This window comes from Vigna unguiculata, chromosome 9 (assembly GCF_004118075.2).
Source record: "Vigna unguiculata cultivar IT97K-499-35 chromosome 9, ASM411807v1, whole genome shotgun sequence".
Classification (NCBI taxonomy): Eukaryota; Viridiplantae; Streptophyta; class Magnoliopsida; order Fabales; family Fabaceae; genus Vigna; species Vigna unguiculata.
Genome location: NC_040287.1, coordinates 33,104,976 through 33,128,041, shown reverse-complemented (window position 1 = coordinate 33,128,041; position 23,066 = coordinate 33,104,976). Strand labels below are relative to the sequence as shown.

Below are 23,066 nucleotides of genomic sequence, written 5' to 3'. Positions count from 1 at the left end.
AGGCTGACTCTAGGTCATCTGACTCGCACGGATCGGGCGAGTCAGATGACCTAGAGGTGTTGGGCATGTATGACGACCTAGACATGTCGAACAGGCCCAACGACCAGACTAACCCGTTGACCTGACAAGCCTGACCGACTCGATGACCTAGACAGACTCGACAACCTTGTTGGGTCGGGCCGGGCCAACAACACATACTTGTTGGATGTGCCCGATGACACAAACGATCCTGACAACCTAAATGGGTCGAGCAGGCCTGACGACCTAGTTGGGCCAAGTCGGGCCAACAACCTAGACGGGTCGGGTGGCTGGGTCAACGAACTTGACGGAACATTATCGGCCCGTATGGGCCGTCAAGCTGATCAGGCCTGTTTGGATCGTCGGGCCAACCCAGCCTAACCCATTTGGGTTTCCCGATCGACTGGGTCGTCGGGTCAGCCTAATCCATTTGGGTTGTCGAGTCCGTTTCCAAATTTGTCATGAACTCAAAACATAATTAAGCCTAAAATAAATATCGTTAAAATGAAATTTTATCTCACAAGAAATTCAATTATTTTATCCAAACAAGAAATTGAAATACAAGGTATTTTAATTTCTTTATCCAAACAAGTTATTTAGAAAATGAAGAAAATCTAATTGCAATCAATTCAAATACAATACATTTCAATTTTTCAACATTGTTGAAATACTTTATCTAAACACGAGGTAAAAGAAATTCAAATTTTCCAAATAAATGAATTATCCTGTTAAATTGTCTCATCCAAATACACCATAAATGTAAGTTGATTGGTTAGTTTGAGTACTGTATACTCTAAAAAAATTGTTTGGTTCAAATATGTGCATATTAAATCATGAAACAATTATACTTTGTATTGCAGACTTAGTAAAAGAGTTTTATTTGATTAACATATTTGATATATTTGTGTGACTAAATTATGCATCATCATCATCTTTTATAGTAAAACTATATACAAACATTTAAATTGAGAAATAGTGATTACATGTAATATGTGCAGTATATAAGTTAATTAGTACCTTTAATAGCTAGAATGAGAAAATTTAATAGATTTGAAGTTTAACTTGTCTTGGAAAATTATACAAAATTGGACATTTTTGTCCAATCCATCAAATAGATAGAATTCTCCGTAGTATATTTCATCTTCACTATCAATTTTTTATCCTAATTCCTATACATCTAATAATTTTATTAATTAATTTGTTCAACGGATTTCAAACAAAGAGCAAATAAATTCTGAATTTAGTATAGTTGACAAATTTTACTATGCTCAACAAAAGTTTTTTTTTTTCATCCATATGTTTAATTTAATTAGATGATTCTAAATTTATTATAAATGATTATGTATGTGTAGGCATCAATATTATACTTTGAATGTTAATAATAGTGCATACAGTGATGGAATGTATGTTGGTTTGAAGATCATCCATATGTTATGATATAGTTGTTTATTCAAACTATTAAAAGTAAAAAATCGATTATAAAAGAAAAAATAACTTTACTTTAACTATGATCTAAAACACATGGATTAAGACATCATGTCATGTCACGAGAAACTAAGAAAGAAAGACAAGAAAGGTGTTTGATATTATGGTTTATACTATTATATTATTATATATTATCTAAATTGTTAAATAGTTTATTATTCTTTTACAATTATTTGATTTTTGTTATGATTATATTTGATATATGAAATACTGTGTGTTCATAAGATAACTATAAATAAAAACATGCACATGTGTTCAATAATTCTGAAGTTGACATCTTTAAGAAATAGTTTGATCCCATCCACTATAGAACTTTGATCTCTCCATTTTTTGTTTAAAATGTCTCAGAAGCCATAATTGTCACTTGTTTGATTGAACAACTCTACAAGAAAAAGAAAGTGGAATTTGTAGTGGAAGCCCATCATCAATATAGGAACCTTTGCTCTCACATTTCATTATTTTTTGGACTGCCACTGTTCTTTCAATCCACTACCACATCCCTTTTCTTGCTTTTAAAATTATTTTTGGAAAATAGATTTAAAAACTTCTCATATAAGAGTCGTTTAATTTTTTTTTTAATTATTATAATATTGATTTAGTTGTGTAATTTTTTACATTGGACATTGATTTTTTAAACTAATATTTTATTTATCTTTAATCCTGAATGAATTTTGATAGTTTGAAAGTAAATTGTAATTGTTAAAAAATAAAAATATGAATCATAAAATGTGAGGCCCACTTTTGTTCCCTGTTTTGGGCCCAGTTTCACTAAAAAGCCCTTAAGGCAAGTCACTAGTTTCCTTCTAGTTCTTTCCTTCCTTTTCTAAAACAGAAGGTATCCTAAGTTGTCTGAATGCCCTTTCACATAAGTTAAACACTAAAACTCTGTGTTTTCTTTCTTTTCTAGTTTAGTTGCTTTGGTTCTGTCTTGAGTTCTTTCCTAAAGCTTTATTTTTGTCCTTGTGCTTTTGTTACAGCTCTTTAGTTGTTTCTAGAGTAGTGGTGCTGCCCGCAAGCTTGTTTCCAGTTCTGAGGTAAGGGAAGCTAGAACTCAAACTATTTTATAGTGGTGTTTTTCTAGTTTTTGTCTGAGATTAGGTGTTGAAATATACTGATTTGATGATTGTATGGAATGGAGTTGATTGCATGTCTATTTTGCACTGGTTTTTGGCTTTGCATGTGTGAGTGCAGGTGGGGATCTGTTGTACTCACCTAAGTTTTTCACTCAAACGAGAAGTTCTCGCCTAACTGAGAATAGCAAAAACCCGTCCCTGTTCTCTGTTTTAAGTTGTCGCTCGAGCTCGAGCTCTTTAGCTTTAGCGCGATTGACAAAAGAATTGTTTCACACTTACTTGATTGCTTCCATAATTGATTGATTTACTCCTTAAAAGCATAAAGTATGATGCCATATATGTTTAATGTGATGTAATGAATTGAAATTGTTGTGCCCGGTATGAATGATATTGGATGTGTGAGGATATATTCATGGGTTGTGCTTGACGTAATTCCATGAGTCTCTTGGAGAGATCTTATGGTGGTGTTTTAGTATATGTAATTAGATAAGGATTCAAGTAAGGTTGTATCCTGACACTCTAAAGAATTAGTCAAACTCACTTAGAGTAGAGTGGTTCAAGTGGTGAGAGTAGTAGGAGGTGTTAGTCTTTGGCAGGATAATGGTCCTAGATGATCATGAACTAACCTTGTGTGTGGTAGGGTGAAACTCATTGGCAATGGCTCTGTAGAGCCGTAGAGGCCACCACAAGTGAAGGCATCCAATGAATCTGATCTCTTTACATGTATCTAGATAATTGAGTTAGAGGGTCTTGTATTGTTTGTCATCGCATGCCTTGTATGCTTACTGATCCATTTGTTTCTAATCTATTTGGTCATTCATATGTTAACAATTATTTTCTCTAGCTTACCCTTTTCTCTTTGTGTTTGTTTCCTATTTGACTTTTCTTTTTGCGACGATCACCAAATTTTGGTGTGAGTAGATGAGGAGATTTCTGAAGATCATACTGACGATGTTGTTATTTAGTTTAGGTGCATTAGTAATTATCTTTTTAGTATCTCTTGTTGGACTATTATATTTTGTAATTCATTACTTTGTGAGTAATCTTTTGCTAAATTGATGCCCTTTTAAATTATGTTTTTATGGTATTGTTCTGTGCCAATGGTTGTTCTGTGCCAATGGTTTTTCCTTTTCAATATATTTTGAGATAACTGTAATAATAAATTCTCATATACTTTTCTATCAGTGTTCTATTTTATATTATAATGATGTGATGTTCTATTTATTATAATTATTCTATAGGATGTCACATAAAACGATTTAACTAATTTATAAACAATATTTTAAAGATTTTTAATTTTATTTGCATATCATCGAATTTCTTTAGTAAGGATATTGAATGTCATTTTCAAGTGCCAAGGTTGAATTAGTCTTCAAAATATATGACTAAAGAATCTTGACCGTGAAGTTTAACGTCCGTTTATGGTAGACGTAACCATGGATGTTAGAGTTGGAGTTGTACTCTGACTGCAGATGTCTTAAGATTACTTTTATCTTTTTCGTAAATAGCGATCATTCCAACTTAAATAATAATTAATTAATTGAATTAATCTTCTGAGCAACTTAATAAAAATTTAAAAATAATTCAACTTAATCAATTTGATTGCTTTGTATTTCTTTAATACTTTTAAAAATATGAATAATTAGATTAGGATGACAACGTGATGAGCGAGACGAATTTCGCTATTTTATATTTATTTTTATAAAAAAATTCATCTATATCCTCGTATCTAAATTTAAATATTTTGAAATATTTTAAAATAAATTATAATTGTTTATATTTTATATTAGAATACCAAATAAAATTTCATGAGAACCAAAATATTTGTTAAATTTGTAAATATTAATAAAAATTAGTTGATAAAATTTAAAAATATATTTTAAAAAATATAAAAGGAAAACAAATATTCAAATTAAAATATATTTTAAATGTTTGTTTACTTCAATTTTTAAATTCTAATGAATATCTTTTTTATACACCAATAAAAATTATAATACATCATTTGATCAAAATGACACAAAGAACAAATAATAAACATAATAATAAAATTTTGACATAAATATTGTATCTTTTAAACTCTAATATATGTTTGATGTGATAAAAAAAATATTCATGACAATTACATAAAATTTTTATATTGTAGTAAATAAAATATATTTATACAATTATAGTGAAAAAATTACACTATGATTGATAATGAGTCAGAAAATAAAAAATAATTAGATAAAATATATCGAAATAGTATTCTATGAAAATAAACAATAATTAAAAATATTAAAAATATTAAAAAATTAACAAATGTGTGTCTCAAAAATAATTTGAGAGACTATTGAAAGAAATCGCACAAACAAAATAAATGTATAATTAAGAATATGATAAGATGGAAAATACCTTAGAGATTTAAGAAAACTTTTCAAACATCAACATATATACTCAATGGTTGAAAAATAACGGAAATTGTTGAAGAAAAACAAAAGAGTTATTCAAATGAAATAAAAATGAATAATAATAAGTAAATAATATTGTTTTTTATATTATCTAGTAAATAAAATGTTTATGCTATTAAACAATTAAATTGAAAGTATTAAACATTCTCATGTGAAAGAAAAATATATAATAAGTAAAATTATTAAAAAATAATAGAAATATTCAAATTTGATTCATAAAAAAAAAATTAATTGACATACATCATTTTAACATAATTACATAAAGGTTATGATAAGATAAAAAATAGACTGGAGATGCGAATGAATTTCATGATAAACCAAATAATTAGAAGAAATAAAAAATAGAAAGTGTGTGTGTGTGTGTGTCTATATATATATGTATATATATATATATATATATATATATATATATATATATATATAGGTTTAATTAATTAATTGTGAATATTTTAATAATTTAAATGGGAACGAGTTATGGCGGGATATGTACATTCTCATACTCATTCCCATATCCAATTGAAAAAGTCGGAAATTTTTCATACCTATACCCGGTCAATGCAAGGATTCCAATCAAAACGGAAACAAATTCAAATAATATCAACAGAGACGAATTTATTTGTCATATCTAAAATAGAGGTACCCCTTTTGTGATAGAACTTCAATGAGACTTATGTTATTTTTTTAAGTAATTTTTTTTAGGTGTAGGTCTCATAATATAGTTATAATAATATGGATATTAAAGTGAATTAACTTTGCTCTTGACATGGTGGTTTACTATTGTATAAATTAAGAAAAAGTTACTTCGACTGAATTTATGTGTTAGTAAAATTAAGTAAAAGTTATTTAAACTCAATTTACATATTAATGACTTAGAAATTTTGTAATTTTAATAGATCTACCATTAGATAGGTTAATTCACTGAAACAATTTTTTTTTTAATTTATTTTATATATTTGTTGAGGTGTAATACACTGTCAGCATGTATAATTAGATAAAAATATTTAAAAAAGTAAAATTGTTAAAATATTTAACACACACACATATATATATATATATATATATATATATATATATATATATATATGTAGCATTTTAGTTTCTAATTACAAATAAACTCTTTTATTTTCCTTTATCCAAAATGAAACTGTGAAAAATATAAGTGTAGAGTTAGGAGTCTTATCTTAGATGGAGATGTACAATATGCAAGAAAATGGATGTATAAATTAATTCATTAAATATAAAAATTTCAACAAAAACTCCTATTCTGAAATAAAATATATAATTTAGAAAAAAAAATATAAATATAAAAAATTTATCTTTCGTTGTTTTAATAATCCGTCCATTATATAATTAAAGATATTGCATCTCAATTACAAGAAATGAACAAACATATAAGGAAAAGTTATTGTTAGATTGGTAGTGCGGTAAACGTCTCAAGAGAAAAGGTTAGGATACTCGAGAAGTACCAACATGTCCTAGGTTCTACAAATACTAAGGTTTATGAAAGTTAGGGATGGTAACGTGGGTTAGTCCGATCTATTTAGGCTCGGTTTGTATTTGACTTGCACAATGCGGATCAACTTGTCTCGTCTTGCATAGAGCTGTCAAAACGGGTAATCCGGTCGGACCCAGCTCGATCCATTATGGGTTGATAATTTAGTGAGTCAACCTAACTCACTTTTTAGTTAGCCAAAAAAATTTGAACTCGGTCTAGCCCACCACGGGTTGACGGGTTAAACGGGTTGGCTGCTCATGGGTTCACTTAATTAAAAAAGATTTTATTTTTTATTTTTTTCAGTCAAAACTAAATTGTAATTCTAATTAAAATCTAAATAAACTTTAATACAATCTAAATACAAACCAAAATAAAAAAAAAATATAAATTATTTATGTGTTGGATAAAAAAATAACTTAATATGTTTCAAATGTAAAACCCAACTTAATAAAAATAAATAAAAACATTTGTGTGACCCTTTTATCTGCGGGTTGGTGAGCCAACCTGGTTCACCACAGGTTCAACCCGGATGAGTCGGGTAAAAAATCAACGCATATTGAAATTTGTAAAAAAATTTCAACCCAACCCGGCATGAACATGTGGTGAGCCAGGTTACCTCGCGGGTTTCGATCCATTTTGACAGCTCTAGTCTCGCATTTTTAACACGGGTTGAAAAATCTGACCCATTTCACATAAGTGCGGGCTCGTGGGCCCACGAACCAACCCACTTTTTTAAAATTTTTTATTTTTTTAAAATTCTTATGATAAAACTTTTAATGTTCAAAAAATTGAAAAACTTTAAGAAGTTCACAAAATTAATAAGCAAGAATTTGAAGAGTTGGATGATAAATTGATAATTCAACATTTTTATCATATTCATATTCGTACTTTAACATAGAAGATGTATTCTTCAAATATTAACACATTAAAAAATATATAATACTTGTCTTTTTCAATCATACAAGAATTCAAAACGTTAATGCAAGAGTCTAGAAAAAAGTAACTGATATATACAAGTGTAAGTTTTTTTTATACGGACTTACGGATCAGTCCACACAGATTACGGGCTTCGATGAGCCAAGATAGTGTAGGTATGTGAATTCACTATTCTGACCCACCCCGCATTATTTTTGCAGGTCTACGACTGACCCGAAGGTCAGGTCCATATATCCACCCCTAATGAATGTTATAAAGTATGAAAGAATATAAAATGTCTTAGAAGTATTTGAATTACCCTTGTACACTTTGTATCTAAAAAGGGTTAACTACAATAAAATGCTGTGATGTATAAACTTTTGGTCAAAGTTGATTTCTGAAGTTGTTCCTAACATATTCTGATTATGTTGTCCCATATAAGCACTCAATAATATTGCTTGTGTCAAACTTCTACATAATGAAGATTTTCAACCAATAACCCCAATCTTTAATCATTGTTTTTTGTCTCAGTAGCTTCAAAAGAAAACTACACCAACATTTCAACCAACATATTTGGACTGTAGAGAATGTTAACTGGGCAGTTTCTTTCTGCACCTTTGTATGTTTCTTCTTTCAGCCCATATACAAAAACTTTTCAATTGTCCTTTCTGATTATACAATTTGAAAGTTTATTTTCCCTTAATTATATAATTTAAAAATAAAAAATAACTTCCGAAAGTTGTAAAAAAAATTTAAAAAAATATAATTTTCGAATTTCACAGTTTGAAAGTCAATCTTTCAAATTATACAGTCTAAAAAAGTCATCTCTTACTTTTAATTTATACAATTCAAAAATATTTTCTATAAAAAATGACTTTTGAATTGAATAAATAAAAAATTATTTTTAATTTCTAAATCATATAGTTTAGGGTCATTTTTAATTTTTAAATTATACAATCTGAAAAGAAAAAGTAGATTTTTTTTATTGATGCAGAAAGAAATATTTGGAGATGGAGGGAGGAGCCACTGTTAATTGTTGACAAACCCACAACTAAGAACTGAAAATTAAAATTAATAGTTTAGCAAGAGAAACAAGAAATGTGAGACGTTGGACACTAAATAAAAACATTAAATGAGTGAATGAGTTTTTTTAGATTTTTTCTTTTTAAATTTAGATAAGTTCAATTTAATTGTATAAGCTTATCCAAACATCTTTTAGTTTTTAAATATTATGTTTAAAATCAATTAAGTCCCTTTTTTTCTTAAAATAAAAGTTCAATAACTTAATGGAAACTCAATTTATTTAAGTCCTACATGAGGTTATATATAGAAGTTCACATATGTAGCTTTTCTAATTCATATGCATTGATTCTATTTCATAGAAAAATAATTTTTTGTCTAAAAGCGTTTATGAAGAAACTTATTGAAAGATGTTCTATCTTAATTATTCTTCTTTTATACTTGTCATAATATTTCATATACTGTTCTAGTGTCTACTAACTCATCCAAAAATCTAAAAAAAAAAAACTACTATACAGGATAAGCCAACATTAAATAAATGAACAAGTCTCTAAATAGACTAATAATTAACTTTAATGTCTAAATAAATTAATAGATTACTATAATTATACAATGAAACTTTAAAGAAAACATGTTGTAGCTATGGTTACATTTGGGCTTCATTCTTTACCAAAGGCCCAAGCCCGAAAAAAAAAACAAAGTAGGGTCTCAAGCAGCCCATAACCAATCAAAACCACACGTAACTCAACACCCATTTACAATTTCAAGCTCTGTGGTTCCAAATGCATTATCTATAATTTGCGTCCTTCAAACTTAAAAGAAAAAAAGATAAGCACTACTACAATTTTGCACAATAAGTTTGTAATTTATTGAAAACCCCCTAGATCTAGGGTTTTCTGTTTTCTGTTTTGTTTTCTGTTGATCGTTGGTTAGGGCTGTCTGTTAATTAGTTAGGGTTTGTTTTCGTTCTCACGGAGACTATAAATAGATCTCCTTCATGTACAAAGATAAGGAGAAGAATACAGAGAATAAAAGGGAATACAGTTCTTTTATGCTTACCTTCGAAGCTCTCCTCTCTCTCGATCTTTCTTTCTTCTCCTCTTTCTCGTGCTTCCTTTCTTTTCTCATGTTCCTCCTTTGAAGCTTCGTCGCCATGACAGCTTTCTTCGCATTGAGGGTTCGAGGGTTTGATACCCCTAATGTTGGGTTTGGGCCGCAATATGGTATCAGAGCAGGTTCATAGCCTGCTCTGTTTCCGTTTGCCCACTCTACAGCCTAATTCAGTCAATCTGCAAGATACAGGACCAAGTCTTGCAACATGGAAGACAAAATCAACAATCAAGAATCTAAGGAAGAAAAACCAATACAGCAGATGGAAAGATTGGATCTTGACCAATCTTTGATTCCCACAAGTCCCTACTATATTCATCCTGGGGAAAATCTAGGACAGGTCCTCACTACTCCTTCCTTAAATGAAACCACTTATAATTCCTGGAGCAGGAATATGAGAAGAGCCTTATTGTCCAAAAATAAATTGAAGTTCGTGGATGGGAGCATCAAGACTCCAGCAAGAGATGATCCTCTGTATGAAACTTGGGAGAGAGCCAATGTCATGGTTCTCTCCTGGATTGTTAGAACACTCTCACCTCAGATTGCTGAGAGTGTCATCTACATAGAATCTGCAAGAGATTTATGGAAGGACCTGAAAGAAAGGTTCACTAAAGGTGACTACTTCAGAATTTCTGACCTTCTGCAGGAAATGCATTCTGCCAAGCAAGGAGAAAGAAACATCACCCAATTCTTTACGGATATAAAGACCATATGGGAGGAATTGGAATTCCTACGCCCTGTCCCTAATTGTGTTTGCGGTAAATCTTGTGACTGCAACCTTTCCAAGATTTTCATAAAGCAGAGAGAAGTTGAGTATGTGATCTGTTTTCTGAAGGGTCTGAATGACAGCTACAACACAGTGAAGACTCAAATCCTGCTCTTAGATCCTCTTCCCAATATAAACAAAGTCTACTCTCTTATTATGCAGCAAGAAAGGTAGAATAATGGCAGTGCTAACCTAGGAACTGAGGGAAAAGCTCTCTTTAACACCTCTGAAAGACATGGAAAGTCTCAAGATCAAGGCAATTGGAGAGGTCAAGGAAGAGGCTTCATGCCCCGATCTCAAGGAAGGGGAAGAGGAAGAAATCCTAACTATGGCAAACAGTGCTCCTACTGTCATAAGATGAATCATACTGTTGAAGAATGTTATTCTAAGCATGGATACCCACCTTGGTACAAACAAAGAAATGATGGCAGCAACAACACTCAAGAAAGGGGCAGTCAAGAAAAGAGGGAACAACAAGTTTGTAATCTCAACATTAAGGAAGACTCTGTTGACAAACAACAACCAGTGAAAGATGAATCTACCAAAGGATTCACAGCAGAACAAATGCAGAGACTTTTAAGACTCCTTGATGACACTAAAGGTGCTGGACACAACATCAACCAAATACAGAGACGTGATAATGACTCAAGCAGGAATTCACAAGGTAAGAATCTTTGGATTCTTGATACTGGTGCCACAGATCATGTCACACACAATAAAAATTGCTTCACTACCTTTTTCAAAATAAAACCAGTAAAAATAAAATTGCCCAATAATAATGATGTCACTGCTCAATTTGCTGGAACAGTCCAATTCTGTGCTGATTTGATTCTTTTTAATGTTCTATATGTTCCAGAATTTCATTTCAATTTAATTTCAGTTCAAACCTTAATCAAGGATTTGAACTGTAAACTAATTTTTTCTTCTAAGTGCTGCCAGATACAGGACATTATTACATCACAGATGATTGGGCAAGCTAATCTCAATCAGGGCCTCTACTATCTTGACATTGTTCCTGTCACCAAGTTTACTAATTTCTTTCCTAATACTGTCCTAAACTGCTCTAAAGTTGATATTGATACTTGGCACTATAGACTTGGACATCCTGCCTGTAGGATTACTGAGCAAATCTGTAGAACTTTTCCTTACATTCAATCTAAAGGTTCTGATGCTTGTGATACATGCCATCTTTCAAAACAACATAAATTACCTTTCCATAAAAGTGATACTGTTTCTGATGCTTGTTTTGATCTTATTCATCTTGATATATGGGGACCTATTGCCATTCCTTCTGTTCATGGTCATAGATATTTCTTAACTGTAATTGATGATCACTCTAGACACACATGGATCTTTCTTATGCACTCTAAATCTGAAACTAGAAAACTTATCCAGAATTTTATAATCCTTGTTAAGAATCAGTTTAATAAGACTATTAAAGCTTTTAGAACTGATAATGGTCCAGAATTTAATTGTATTGATATATGCAATACCTATGGGATAAATCATCAAAAGAGTTGTGTTGAAACTCCCCAACAAAATTCTGTTGTGGAGCGAAAGCACCAGCACATCCTCAATACTACTCGTTGTCTTTTATTCCAATCTAATTTACCAAAAGCCTACTGGTGCTATGCTGTAAATCATGCTGTTCATATCATTAATAGATTGCCTACCACTGTTCTAAATAATGCTTGTCCTTATCAGGTTCTGTATGAAAAACCTCCCACTTACCTAAATCTTAAGGTTTTTTGGAAGTCTATGTTTTGCTAGTACTCTTGAATGTAATAGAACCAAGCTTGACCCTAGAGCTAGAAAATGCGTGTTTTTAGGTTTTAAAAATGGTGTTAAAGGCTATGTTCTACTTGACACCTCCAGCAGAGAAATTTTTATATCCAGAAATGTGATATTCTATGAAAATGTTTTCCCTTACAAGAATGTTAGTCAGCACATCCAGTCCATTGAGAGTGAAGAACATGACCTAAACTTCCTATTTGATGACATTGACAACTGTCCACAAGATGTCAGAATTAATAAACAGATTCCTCCCAGAACTGACACTGGTGGTTCAGAAACAGAAACAGAATCCATTCCAGACATCACTAGTGACGAATCCACTAACCACTCCGACATTGACCTCCCACACAACAATGATCAAGGATCTGAGAATGTGACTCTGAGAAGGTCAGAAAGACAGAGGAAAACACCTACCTATTTGAAGGATTATCTACACCAGGTGAATAGTTCCATGAACCCCAAGCATTTCATTCATAATAGATCTGTCTTTAAAACTAATTATCCCATTAATTCTGTCCTTTCTTATAAATCTTTGTCTAAAGAGCATCTTAAATATACTCTAGCTATAACTTCCACGCATGAACCACATACTTATGCTGAAGCTTCCAAGGATCCCAAATGGATTGATGCTATTCATAAAGAAATAAAAGCTCTAGAGGATAATAAAACCTGGTATTTTACTGATCTACCTGCTGGAAAGAAACCTATAGGATGTAAGTGGATTTTTAAAATCAAATATAAATCTGATGGGACTATTGAAAGACACAAGGCTAGGCTTGTTGCTAAAGGGTACACTCAACTAGAGGGAATTGATTTCATTGATACTTTTTCCCCTGTTGCTAAACTTACTACTATGCGTCTTTTATTAGCCATTGCAGCCACCAAAAATTGGTATTTACACCAACTTGATGTGGATAATGCTTTCTTACATGGCACCCTTGATGAAGAGGTTTACATGAATCCACCTCCTGGGCTTCAGGTTCCTAAACCAGGTCAAGTTTGCAGGTTAACTAAGTCCCTTTATGGCCTAAAACAGGCCAGCCGTCAATGGTTTGCTAGACTATCCTCCTTTCTGATATCTGCTGGTTTTTCTCAATCCCAATCTGACCATTCTCTTTTTACTAAATCAAAATTAGACACTTTTACTGTTCTCCTTGTGTATGTAGACGATGTAATATTGACAGGCAACTCCCTGGATGAAATTGATAAAATAAAGGCTTCCCTACATGAAGCCTTCATAATTAAGGATTTAGGAAGCCTAAAATACTTCCTAGGCTTTGAAGTGGCTAGATCTACTAAAGGAATACACTTATGCCAGAGAAGATACGCTCTGGACATCCTATCTGAAACTGGAATGCTGGATTGCAAACCATGCCAGACCCCTCTCATGAACAACACTAAAAATCTATTTGACAAAACTGCTGAACCTGTAAATGATCTTGATTCCTACATACGTCTGATAGGGAAGTTGCTTTATCTTACTAACTCAAGACCTGATATTTGCTACTCAGTACACTTACTTAGTCAATTTGTGCAAGCACCTACCATATACCATCAACAAGCGGCCCAACACATCCTCATATATCTAAAAACCAGCCCTGCCAATGGCCTTTTCTTCGCTGCCACTAATGACATTCAAATCAAAGCCTTCAGCGACTCTGACTGGGCCACATGCCCAGACACAAGGCGCAGTGTTACTGGTTACTGCGTTTTCTTAGGAAACTCCTTGATTTCCTGGAAATCAAAGAAACAAAGTATTGTGTCCAGGTCCTCCTCAGAAGCCGAATACCGTGCCCTAGCCACTACCACTTGCGAAATACAGTGGCTCAACTACCTTCTCCACGACTTCCATGTTCAGCACACCGACCAATCTATCCTCTATTGCGACAACCAGTTTGCCAGACAAATAGCTCACAACCCCACCTTCCATGAGCGCACGAAACATATTGATCTCGATTGTCACGTCGTCCGCGAAAAACTCCAGAAGAAACTCTTCCACTTACTGCCGATTCACTCCGATGAGCAACTCGCGGATATTTTCACAAAAGCCCTCCATCGCACCTCTTTTAAGACCATTCTTCCCAAGCTTGGGCTGATGACCATCCATCACCCAGCTTGAGGGGAGGGTATTGAAAACCCCCTAGATCTAGGGTTTTCTGTTTTCTGTTTTGTTTTCTGTTGATCGTTGGTTAGGGCTGTCTGTTAATTAGTTAGGGTTTGTTTTCGTTCTCACGGAGACTATAAATAGATCTCCTTCATGTACAAAGATAAGGAGAAGAATACAGAGAATAAAAGGGAATACAGTTCTTTTATGCTTACCTTCGAAGCTCTCCTCTCTCTCGATCTTTCTTTCTTCTCCTCTTTCTCGCGCTTCCTTTCTTTTCTCATGTTCCTCCTCTGAAGCTTCGTCGCCATGACAACTCTCTTCGCATCAAGGGTTCGAGGGTTTGATACTCCTAATGTTGGGTTTGGGCCGCAATATAATTTAACAGGATCATTTTAATGCACAAAATATAGTGTAAATAATCTTATAAAAATAATCAGAAAAAAATTCTACTGTTTATTACAAAAATTAAATTTAGCATTTTTTTTACTAACGGAGTGAAATTTGTTTGCACACATAAATTAAACTGTTTAAACGATATGATTAAAATTCACGCGGTTGGTATTTTTGAATAAAAATATCAATTTTGATAGTTTTTATTGGAAATAATTTTATAACAAAGTTAAATATAATTTCTGAAATAATTGTTTCAAAAGTTCATATTTTAAAATTATATAAGTTAATAAAATGGATAATGCATTTTAACATTTGATATAAATAAACTTTTTAAAAGTTCAACATTGTTAGAACAGTTTTAAACTAGAATCAATATTTATTTAAATTTGCACTCATTCAAGTTTCTATCTCATTGTAATTAGGAAAGAAATATTCTTAAATTAATAATTTTGTAACTATTAAATCTTTATAAATCTATATGTCGACTAAATTCATATTAAACCTTCAAGATCAAACTTAAATAAATATTTACTATATTTAAATAATAATTAATGATTAGATGACGATAAGTACAGATACTTGCTAATTAAATTCCTGAATATTTTTTAAAATTAATATAAGCAAGTCTTTTAAAATTTAATTTTTTCAAACAAAATAAAAGTATTTAAATAATAACTTTTAAAAATGTGACAAAAATTGCTTTTTAAAACTTGAACGATGTATTTAGACGCATTTATCGAACATATTTTGTTTGTTAAAATTACAACCATGGAAGGGGTTGTCACATGTCGGTTTCAGGTTTCACTATAAAAGGACCCGCCATAAAATTTGGAGCGCCTTCACTACGTACCTGGCCTACGTCAATACGACATCGTTTCCATGTATTATTCTGTTCTGCAATTGTTACCCAACCCATTCCCATTTTTCGTCTTTCTTCTCATTTTGTCCCAGAAATTCGCGAAGGAACCTGGCTCTGCTGCCGCATTCAACCATGGCTTCTGGTTCTGGTACACTTGGATTTTCTCTTCCCACACAATTATTCCTATTTATCAATTTTGTAATATCCAATTGTGTGTATTTTCGAAATTTTGGTCAATTGAGAATTAAAGATTGGCGATTCACTGAACAATTAAGTTCATTTCCTGTGAGGAGATTGGTTCTTTTATGAACGAGTGATAAAACTCTGAGTGTTTATTTATGTTTTCCTTCTTTTACAGATCTTGCGTTGGCCGTTTCCTCTGAACTCGAGTCGGTTTTGAGGTTGAAGACCGTTGACTATTTTATTACGAGGAGGCCATGGCTTGGTATGTTCCACGCTGTTACAATGGTTACTTTGGTTCCAAAAATGTTTGTTCTGTATAATCGGGTGGCCTAATTCACTTCTTTTTGTTGTTATGCATTTTGTTTCAGATCTTTATGGAGTTAATGTTAGACCTGTTGCGCCTTTTGGGAGTGCAAGTAGGAGGCCTTACGTGGATCCTGCACTTATACATCGCTCCTTACCTGATGAGCTGCTTTTTGAAGTATTTCACGTCATCAACTTATATATATTTATTTATCATTGATTTAATGGTGGTTCTTGATGGTGGAAGTACATTATGTGAAAGTGGCAATGTGATTAGTTACTACCTGCTGTATGCTACTACTTCAGATCAGTCGTGTCTGATCTAAATGTTTGATGTGGAACAGTTTGGTCATGTTCACGAACTCATTGTTTTCTCTCTCTCTCTCTCTCACTCACTCTCACGCGCACACTCTTGCCAAAATACAACTTTTGAAAACTAACTTGATAGTAGGTTTGCCTTGTCGATGCTTTGAGCTCAGGAACTGAATTTAAAATAAGAACCAGAATATCAGTGACGTAATTCTTCACTTGTTCGAAACCTCTATGAAAACTGTTTGTCCTTCTCTCCAATTTTTGAATAAATTATATGTACTGAAATTCATATTCTATAAAGTCTATCGTTGTCTACAAGAAAAACTGAGATTTTTACTGAATATATTTTATAGGTCTTTACTCGAATGACTCCATATGACTTGGGGAGGGCAGCTTGTGTGTGTCGAAAATGGAAGTACACAATTCGTAATCCTGTATTTTGGCGCAATGCATGCTTGAAGGCTTGGCAGGTAAACTTAGAAGAAGGTTTTTAACTATAGAGCTCCTACTGCTTAAAAATCACATTTCTGATTATGGAGTCCCTCTTATGAAGCTATCTGGGATTGTGGAAAACTATAAGATACTTCAATCAAAATATTATGGATCATGGCGGAAAATGTGGCTGTTACGACCAAGGTTGCGGACTGATGGTAAGAAAAACTGTTTTTTATTGCATAACTTTGTTTTCTGCTCCTCTATTGATTGACAATGGTGTGTGATGGTTATGGTTTTTTATTTTCATTATTAGAACTGGACTTGGTCTAACTTAGCCCTAAAGCTATTTTAAAAAGAAAGGATTGTCCTAGCCTTATTAGGAGTATTTTGGCCATATTCCTTTTCCCTAATCAATGTTTGACATCTTAACTCTCCTTCCTTTCCTAATACGGAGGTTTGGAGTTTAAAGTTCACACAAGTACATTTTGCAAGTAACCCATTATTTAGGCTTGATAGAGTATGGTTTTATTTTGGAAATGGACTGGAAACCCAAAAGCTAAGTTGAGGTAGAGGATTGCTCTAACCTTATAAGGACTATCGTGACATATTCCTAGCCAATGTGGGACATCTTAGCATTCACATTTATAACCCTCCCCTCCTCCACAGCCAAGGGTCAAAAGAGAAGAAGAAAAATAATAAAATGAACTTTAAATTCAAGCTATAACGGAACTTACACTATTTTCCTATCCCTTTTATGTTACATTTTAAGTTAGCTCCGTTTTCTTACTATGCTTTCATGTCTCAGGTCTTTATGTGAGTAGAAATACCTATATTCGAGCTGGAGTTGCTGAGTGGAAAATCACTAATCCCGTACATGTGGTATGCATCAATATCTACTTGTATTGCTAAGCAATAGACATTTTTTATTTTTTAAATATTTGTTACTGTGTCATTAAGTAGCATGTTGTTAACTGGGTTTTTGTCAACTTTTTTTCAATATCTTATTTTGGGGAATAAGATGCTTGTAGTAGACTGTTACTTTGCAAGTATCAGAAGGTATTTGCTTTATTTTCTGTTTTCATTCTCAGTTCTACATTTTCATTAATAACTACAGAAGTGTTACTATGTTTCCATTCCATATCCTGTTTTCAAGTTCTTTTACTAAAACTTGAAGACAAGAAAGAAAAGGAATACAAGATTACATTTTTGCCATTATAAATGAAAACTTATCAACTGAAAATAAAGACAGAAACAAAACCGAACCAAACAGCCAGCCCTTACCTTAGTATTCCTCACTTAGAAATTCAGCATCATCAGTTTATAGTGTCCAGTGATTTTTAAGAGTTCGAAACCCTTGTTACTCGTAACTATAAAATTGTATGTGAATTTATAAATCCTATACAATATGGGATCCTAGCTTTTTCATGTGATGAACCTTGTTCTGTAAGATCTTTACCGTAATATACTTGATAAGTCTATAAACCTGCAAATCACACCTTTTGATCTCCTGTCCGGATAACCTCAAAAACTAGATGGGTAGCTGCTAGCCCTTCTTGTTGTCCCACACGATTTAAGACTTTAAGAATGATATGTGTCTTGGTCACACAAATTCAAGCGGCAATTAAATCACTTCTCTAATTTCAGTTTCTATTGGTGATTGATGTGTGATAATTCCCATTGATGAAATTGTATTGTTGTATTGTAAACTACAACGTTTCTGTCAGAGCCTCTTGAGTTGAGTTGAGAGTGTGAAAAACCTGAGTGTAGGAGTGCCCCTTTGGGTATTATTTCTAGTCTCCTTGGTACTATGGCCGTTTAGCACTATAGTAAATAATAGGATATTTCTACTTATAAACCATTGTAATTGTTGGAGAAGACTGGTGAGTGTATTGTTATCCTTGATATGATGAAATGCTTTTGAAGTTTGTATTGTCTTTTTAGTTTCATCCACAGTACAGAGGGTTTTAATGTAAAATTTGATTACCTTCCCCCGGTAGGTGTGTTCTATGCATTTATTTTATGCAATGGTGGTTTCTTGATCTGGATATACAGGATACTACTTGATACCTCTTTTTCACTTGAAATATTTAATTTAGAAAGAAGAAATAATTTTTTTTGGCAGCAAAGCAGTGCATCTAGGATGATTGCCTGAACCATTTAAAAGTGTATAAGAATGTAGGTTCTATTTATATTGGTCCTCAAGTTGCAGTGTATGAGAGACATTGTAAAAGCAAGTTGTGCAAAAATCTTGTTTAGTTTTTCATTTATTTACCTATTTATTTTTTGCATGTAATTTTCACCATGTTCTGCAGGTCTGCTATTTCCGGTACATGAGATTTTTTCCATCTGGCCGATTCCTTTACAAGGTTACAATTCAGTAATGACTGAATCCATTTAATGTATATACTTTCTTGTATCTGATTGTTTGAAAGGTTTTATTTTTTTTGTTTTATGTAGAATTCATCAATGAAGATCAAGGATGTGGTGAAGTGTATGAATTTTCGATCATCTAAAGCAGACTGTGTTTTTGGTGGCCACTACACATTGTCAGATGACAAGGTTATGTTCTTATGCTTGTTAAATTATATAATTCATATTTTCTTGATACGTCTGCCTCTCCTTTAAACTGCATTGTTTAAATATCTGAGTACACATTCTGTTTTTGGAAATTTATTGCATAAATTAGTATTTATGTTTCTTCTTATGGATTTTGAGGCATTGGCAATTGGTATTATTATCATGGCAGGTTGAAGCTGCAGTCTTATATCCAGGCATGCGACCTACTGTTTTGAGGATACGCTTAAGGTATTTGATGAGTTTGCCTGATTAGCATACGTGTCTTGTTGAACAGTAAAGCTAACATCAAGAACCAGAAATTAAGTTTTTCCCGTTCCCTACCTTGTTAGGTTGGGATTTGATGGGCCATTTGTACTCTGGCAATTTTATAAAATAGATCAAATATTCGTCTAGATTATCTTCAACCGGTGGAGGATGAGGTGTTGAATTTAGAGAAATGTTTCCAGTGTAATAAGTTAAAGTTAAAGGTTGTTTTGATTTGGAGTTCACTGATCCAATGGATGCCTCAAAAATTCCCTTCCTTCTCCCATGCCAGATAAAAGAATAAAGCAAGGAAGCAGAATATCCTTTTCAGCATGGATCATAGAATAAGGAGGCATAGTTGTTCATGCTTATGAAGGGAGCTGAAACAGGGAAGGATATTCTATATATATGGATTCTAGTAAGCCCAAATCCCAACCATTCTATTTGTCACATGTGTCTGAAGTAAATTTAACTTGGCTCACTGGCATATGACGTGCTAATCATGGGTCACTGTTATTGACTTTTGAGCAACATAATTGACAATAAAATGGGATACTAGAGAACAGGTAACAGAGAAGACCTAGTCAGACAATTGATTAATAATTAAATTTTGGCTGATGTTAATCCAAAATTGGAGTTAATTCAACTTTGCTTTAGCAAGGAAATTATATTCCCCTTCACAATGGTATTAGAGTCTTAGTCCTGTGTTGGGCCACCTTTATGTATTTGCCGAACTCCAAGCTGGTAGTCCTATACGTGTTTGAAGACCACCTTAATTAACTAGTCTTAGTTGTGGCCTTTCGAGGCTTGCATTAATTTTAGCCTCAAGAGTGATGGTTCAGTTTCACAGATATGATTTAAATAGAGCTTATAAAACTTGGATAGTTCTCATCTTACAAGTTGATGTTGTGGGGTTATGTTAAATTCTAAACGCATTTTTTTAGATCTTATCTTACTTGGTGAGGATGGCTACATCGATCACATAGAAACAAAGAGGAATGTGTTTTTATCACTACAAATAAAATAGAAGAGAGAATGTAACATAAAGTCATTGGGGATCTAGTTACTCCAAGAGTAAGTGATACCCTGTAATTATTAATGGCGATGATTTTCTTTATTCTCCAAATAGATTAAATGTTTCCATTAAGTACATCATGTTTGCAAATTACCATGCAATGTAAAAGCTACCTTCTAGTTCATCTTACGAATATATTTTAGTATATAATATATTTTTAAAATAAAAGTCGTTGTTAACTGTGAAATTACATACTGGTGAAGTGTTAATCTAAAATTTGGTATATGTCATCAAAATAATATCACGATGTAGTAATTAGATCTGTTAAATTTTAGAGAAGTTATAAAATGGTATAAGTGCCTTCGTACTTCTACAATAGGTGAATTCTTTCCGATGTAAGATCATTAATCCTCAACCTATTTAAACCATATGAGAGTTGGAATAAAATCATCAATCCAAAATATAATTATAATTGGTCTTTGTGTTACATCACTTTGAAATGTCCCCCAGGCTCTTGAAAGTTGCAGAAGGTCGTTGGTTTTAACCTTTCTACTGAAAAGCAGAATATAGAAACGGAAAAGAAGTTTTGTAACATGTAAAACTAACTTGGATTTTTATAAAGTTGAATTAAGCTTATTTCTTTATTCTTTTTCTTTTGAAATTAATCTTTACTGACAGTATGAATCGGACTTAATATGCTTCTGTTGCGTACGGTATAGGATAAGGGGAACTGCAGCAGGGGCTAACAATCGGATGGATTTGATGTCACTTGTCACTAGTGGTGTAAACAGTAGTGAAGCAAGTGTACCTGAGGAGGACATTCTTGGGGTTGTTGAAGGATGGCAGGATGACGAAACACACAACCCAGATGTACCAGCTGTCTCACATAAGAGGGGCATGACTCCCTTTGTCTTTGTTCCGTTTGAAGAGGTACATTTTTCTCTCACGTCATCCTTTTAATTATATAAGCCTGCAGCTACTAAATTGATTAATAAACATTTTAATGATCCCTGGATTCAGTGACAATTACTTCTTGATTTTTGTTGCTTCTAATATTGCCGCAAACGTTGTAAAGTAATAAAATCCCCTAAATTCTATGTTAGATTATGATATATTTTTAATAAAGCGATAAAGTTCAAAGTTTATTCATTTTGTATTTTAGTCAATTGAGTAGGAAGTTACTATAATGGAAGTTTCGTAGCTTAACATTGTTGATATAGATGAAAATGTGATCAGGAGCATCCATTAGCTTCTAGCATATATGTAGGTGGTATTGGATGTCATTAATATTACTCATACTTGTTTCTCATATTTTTCAAATTACTTCTCTCTTGTTTATCGAGGACCATGTTGACATTATGACTTATTATTTCATAAGAAAAGCCAACTATTAATTATCAAAAGAGATTATTTGGCTTATGGTTTCACATTATGGCTCTAATCACACATCTTTCTGAAATTCGAATACTCCTTAATTTGCCCCCCTTTTGTGCAGGTGGAAACATCAGTTTTGAATCTTCCGGTGGAGAAAATGGATTACTTTGTGCCTGGTTGAATGTTAGGATGCCTCGGAATAGAATTGGCTCATTTGTAAATATTACACAACTTGAAGTCATTAAATTTGTATATTTGTATCTATGTGTAGCAGTGTCGTGATGAGATTGATTTGGTTCGTTTTGCAGAATCATCCCTTTATTTATGCACCTGCATAACGGGAATAATTGTAGTTTTTTAGCAAATCATGGATTCGGTTGTTGAAGATATGTTGTTATAAAACTATAAAAAAATTGTGTAAGACGTGTTGGTAGAGGAATTGGGTGATAAATTATAAGTGTGAACCCAGTCAATACTGCTTTTCTGGGTTTGGGAAGACTTGCTGCCATGGGAACATGAAGCGCAAAGGAAATACTCATAACAGTAGCGAGGCAGCTCTTCAAAAGGTTAAATGCACGACCCTGTCTAATTCCTGTTATTTATTATTTTTATGGGTTTCTATTTGAAAACTCTTTAGCTTAACGTAAATTCAAAATAAGAATAAGTTAATGAAGAAAAGAAAAATATTCCTGCAAACAGATAGGTAATGCCTTCAGGATCACACCTTTGTATTAGACCCCTTGTTCCCGGTAGAAGAGAATCTACTTGGTATCCAATTTTGATTTTAGAATAAATGCTTTAAAAACACTTTATAAAAAGTGTTTCCATAAGTTTTATTTAGGAGAAAGATAGCTGAACACCCAAGAGTCTTTGATAGAGCCGAAGAAATAGATAGTGGAAATAAGTAGACCAGAAAAGAAGGTAAAAATAACAAATGACTAAAACAATATAATAGTTCAATCAACCAAATCACTTTATTCACCTCTTTCTCCTTTCTGTTTTTTTCTTTTTTATAAGCTACTTTTATGTATGTAACAAAATGATAAAGTGCAATATGATATAAAGAAATAACAGATAATTGATTAATATGGGTGATGCTCTAGTGTAACAGGATGAGAAAAGTAAAGAGAGAAAAAAAGGGG

The 23,066-nt window shown here is 32.6% G+C and overlaps 2 protein-coding genes across 2 annotated transcripts; both read left to right on the top strand.

The window, feature by feature from the left end:
* Positions 1-10,208: 10,208 nt before the first annotated feature.
* LOC114164568 lies at positions 10,209-11,433 on the top strand. Its single transcript, XM_028049288.1, has 2 exons — positions 10,209-10,993; positions 11,269-11,433. The coding sequence occupies exons 1-2, from the start codon at positions 10,615-10,617 to the stop codon at positions 11,307-11,309; spliced, it is 420 nt and encodes a 139-aa protein (XP_027905089.1). The 5' UTR covers positions 10,209-10,614; the 3' UTR covers positions 11,310-11,433.
* A 4,023-nt stretch (positions 11,434-15,456) lies between these two features.
* Positions 15,457-22,375, top strand: LOC114196006 (F-box protein 7). The gene is made up of 11 exons (XM_028086477.1): positions 15,457-15,630; positions 15,841-15,927; positions 16,034-16,146; positions 16,634-16,750; positions 16,834-16,930; positions 17,521-17,594; positions 19,028-19,081; positions 19,173-19,274; positions 19,462-19,520; positions 21,270-21,480; positions 22,046-22,375. Exons 1-11 carry the CDS (start codon positions 15,615-15,617, stop codon positions 22,103-22,105), a joined length of 990 nt encoding a protein of 329 aa, XP_027942278.1. The 5' UTR covers positions 15,457-15,614; the 3' UTR covers positions 22,106-22,375.
* Positions 22,376-23,066: the final 691 nt, after the last annotated feature.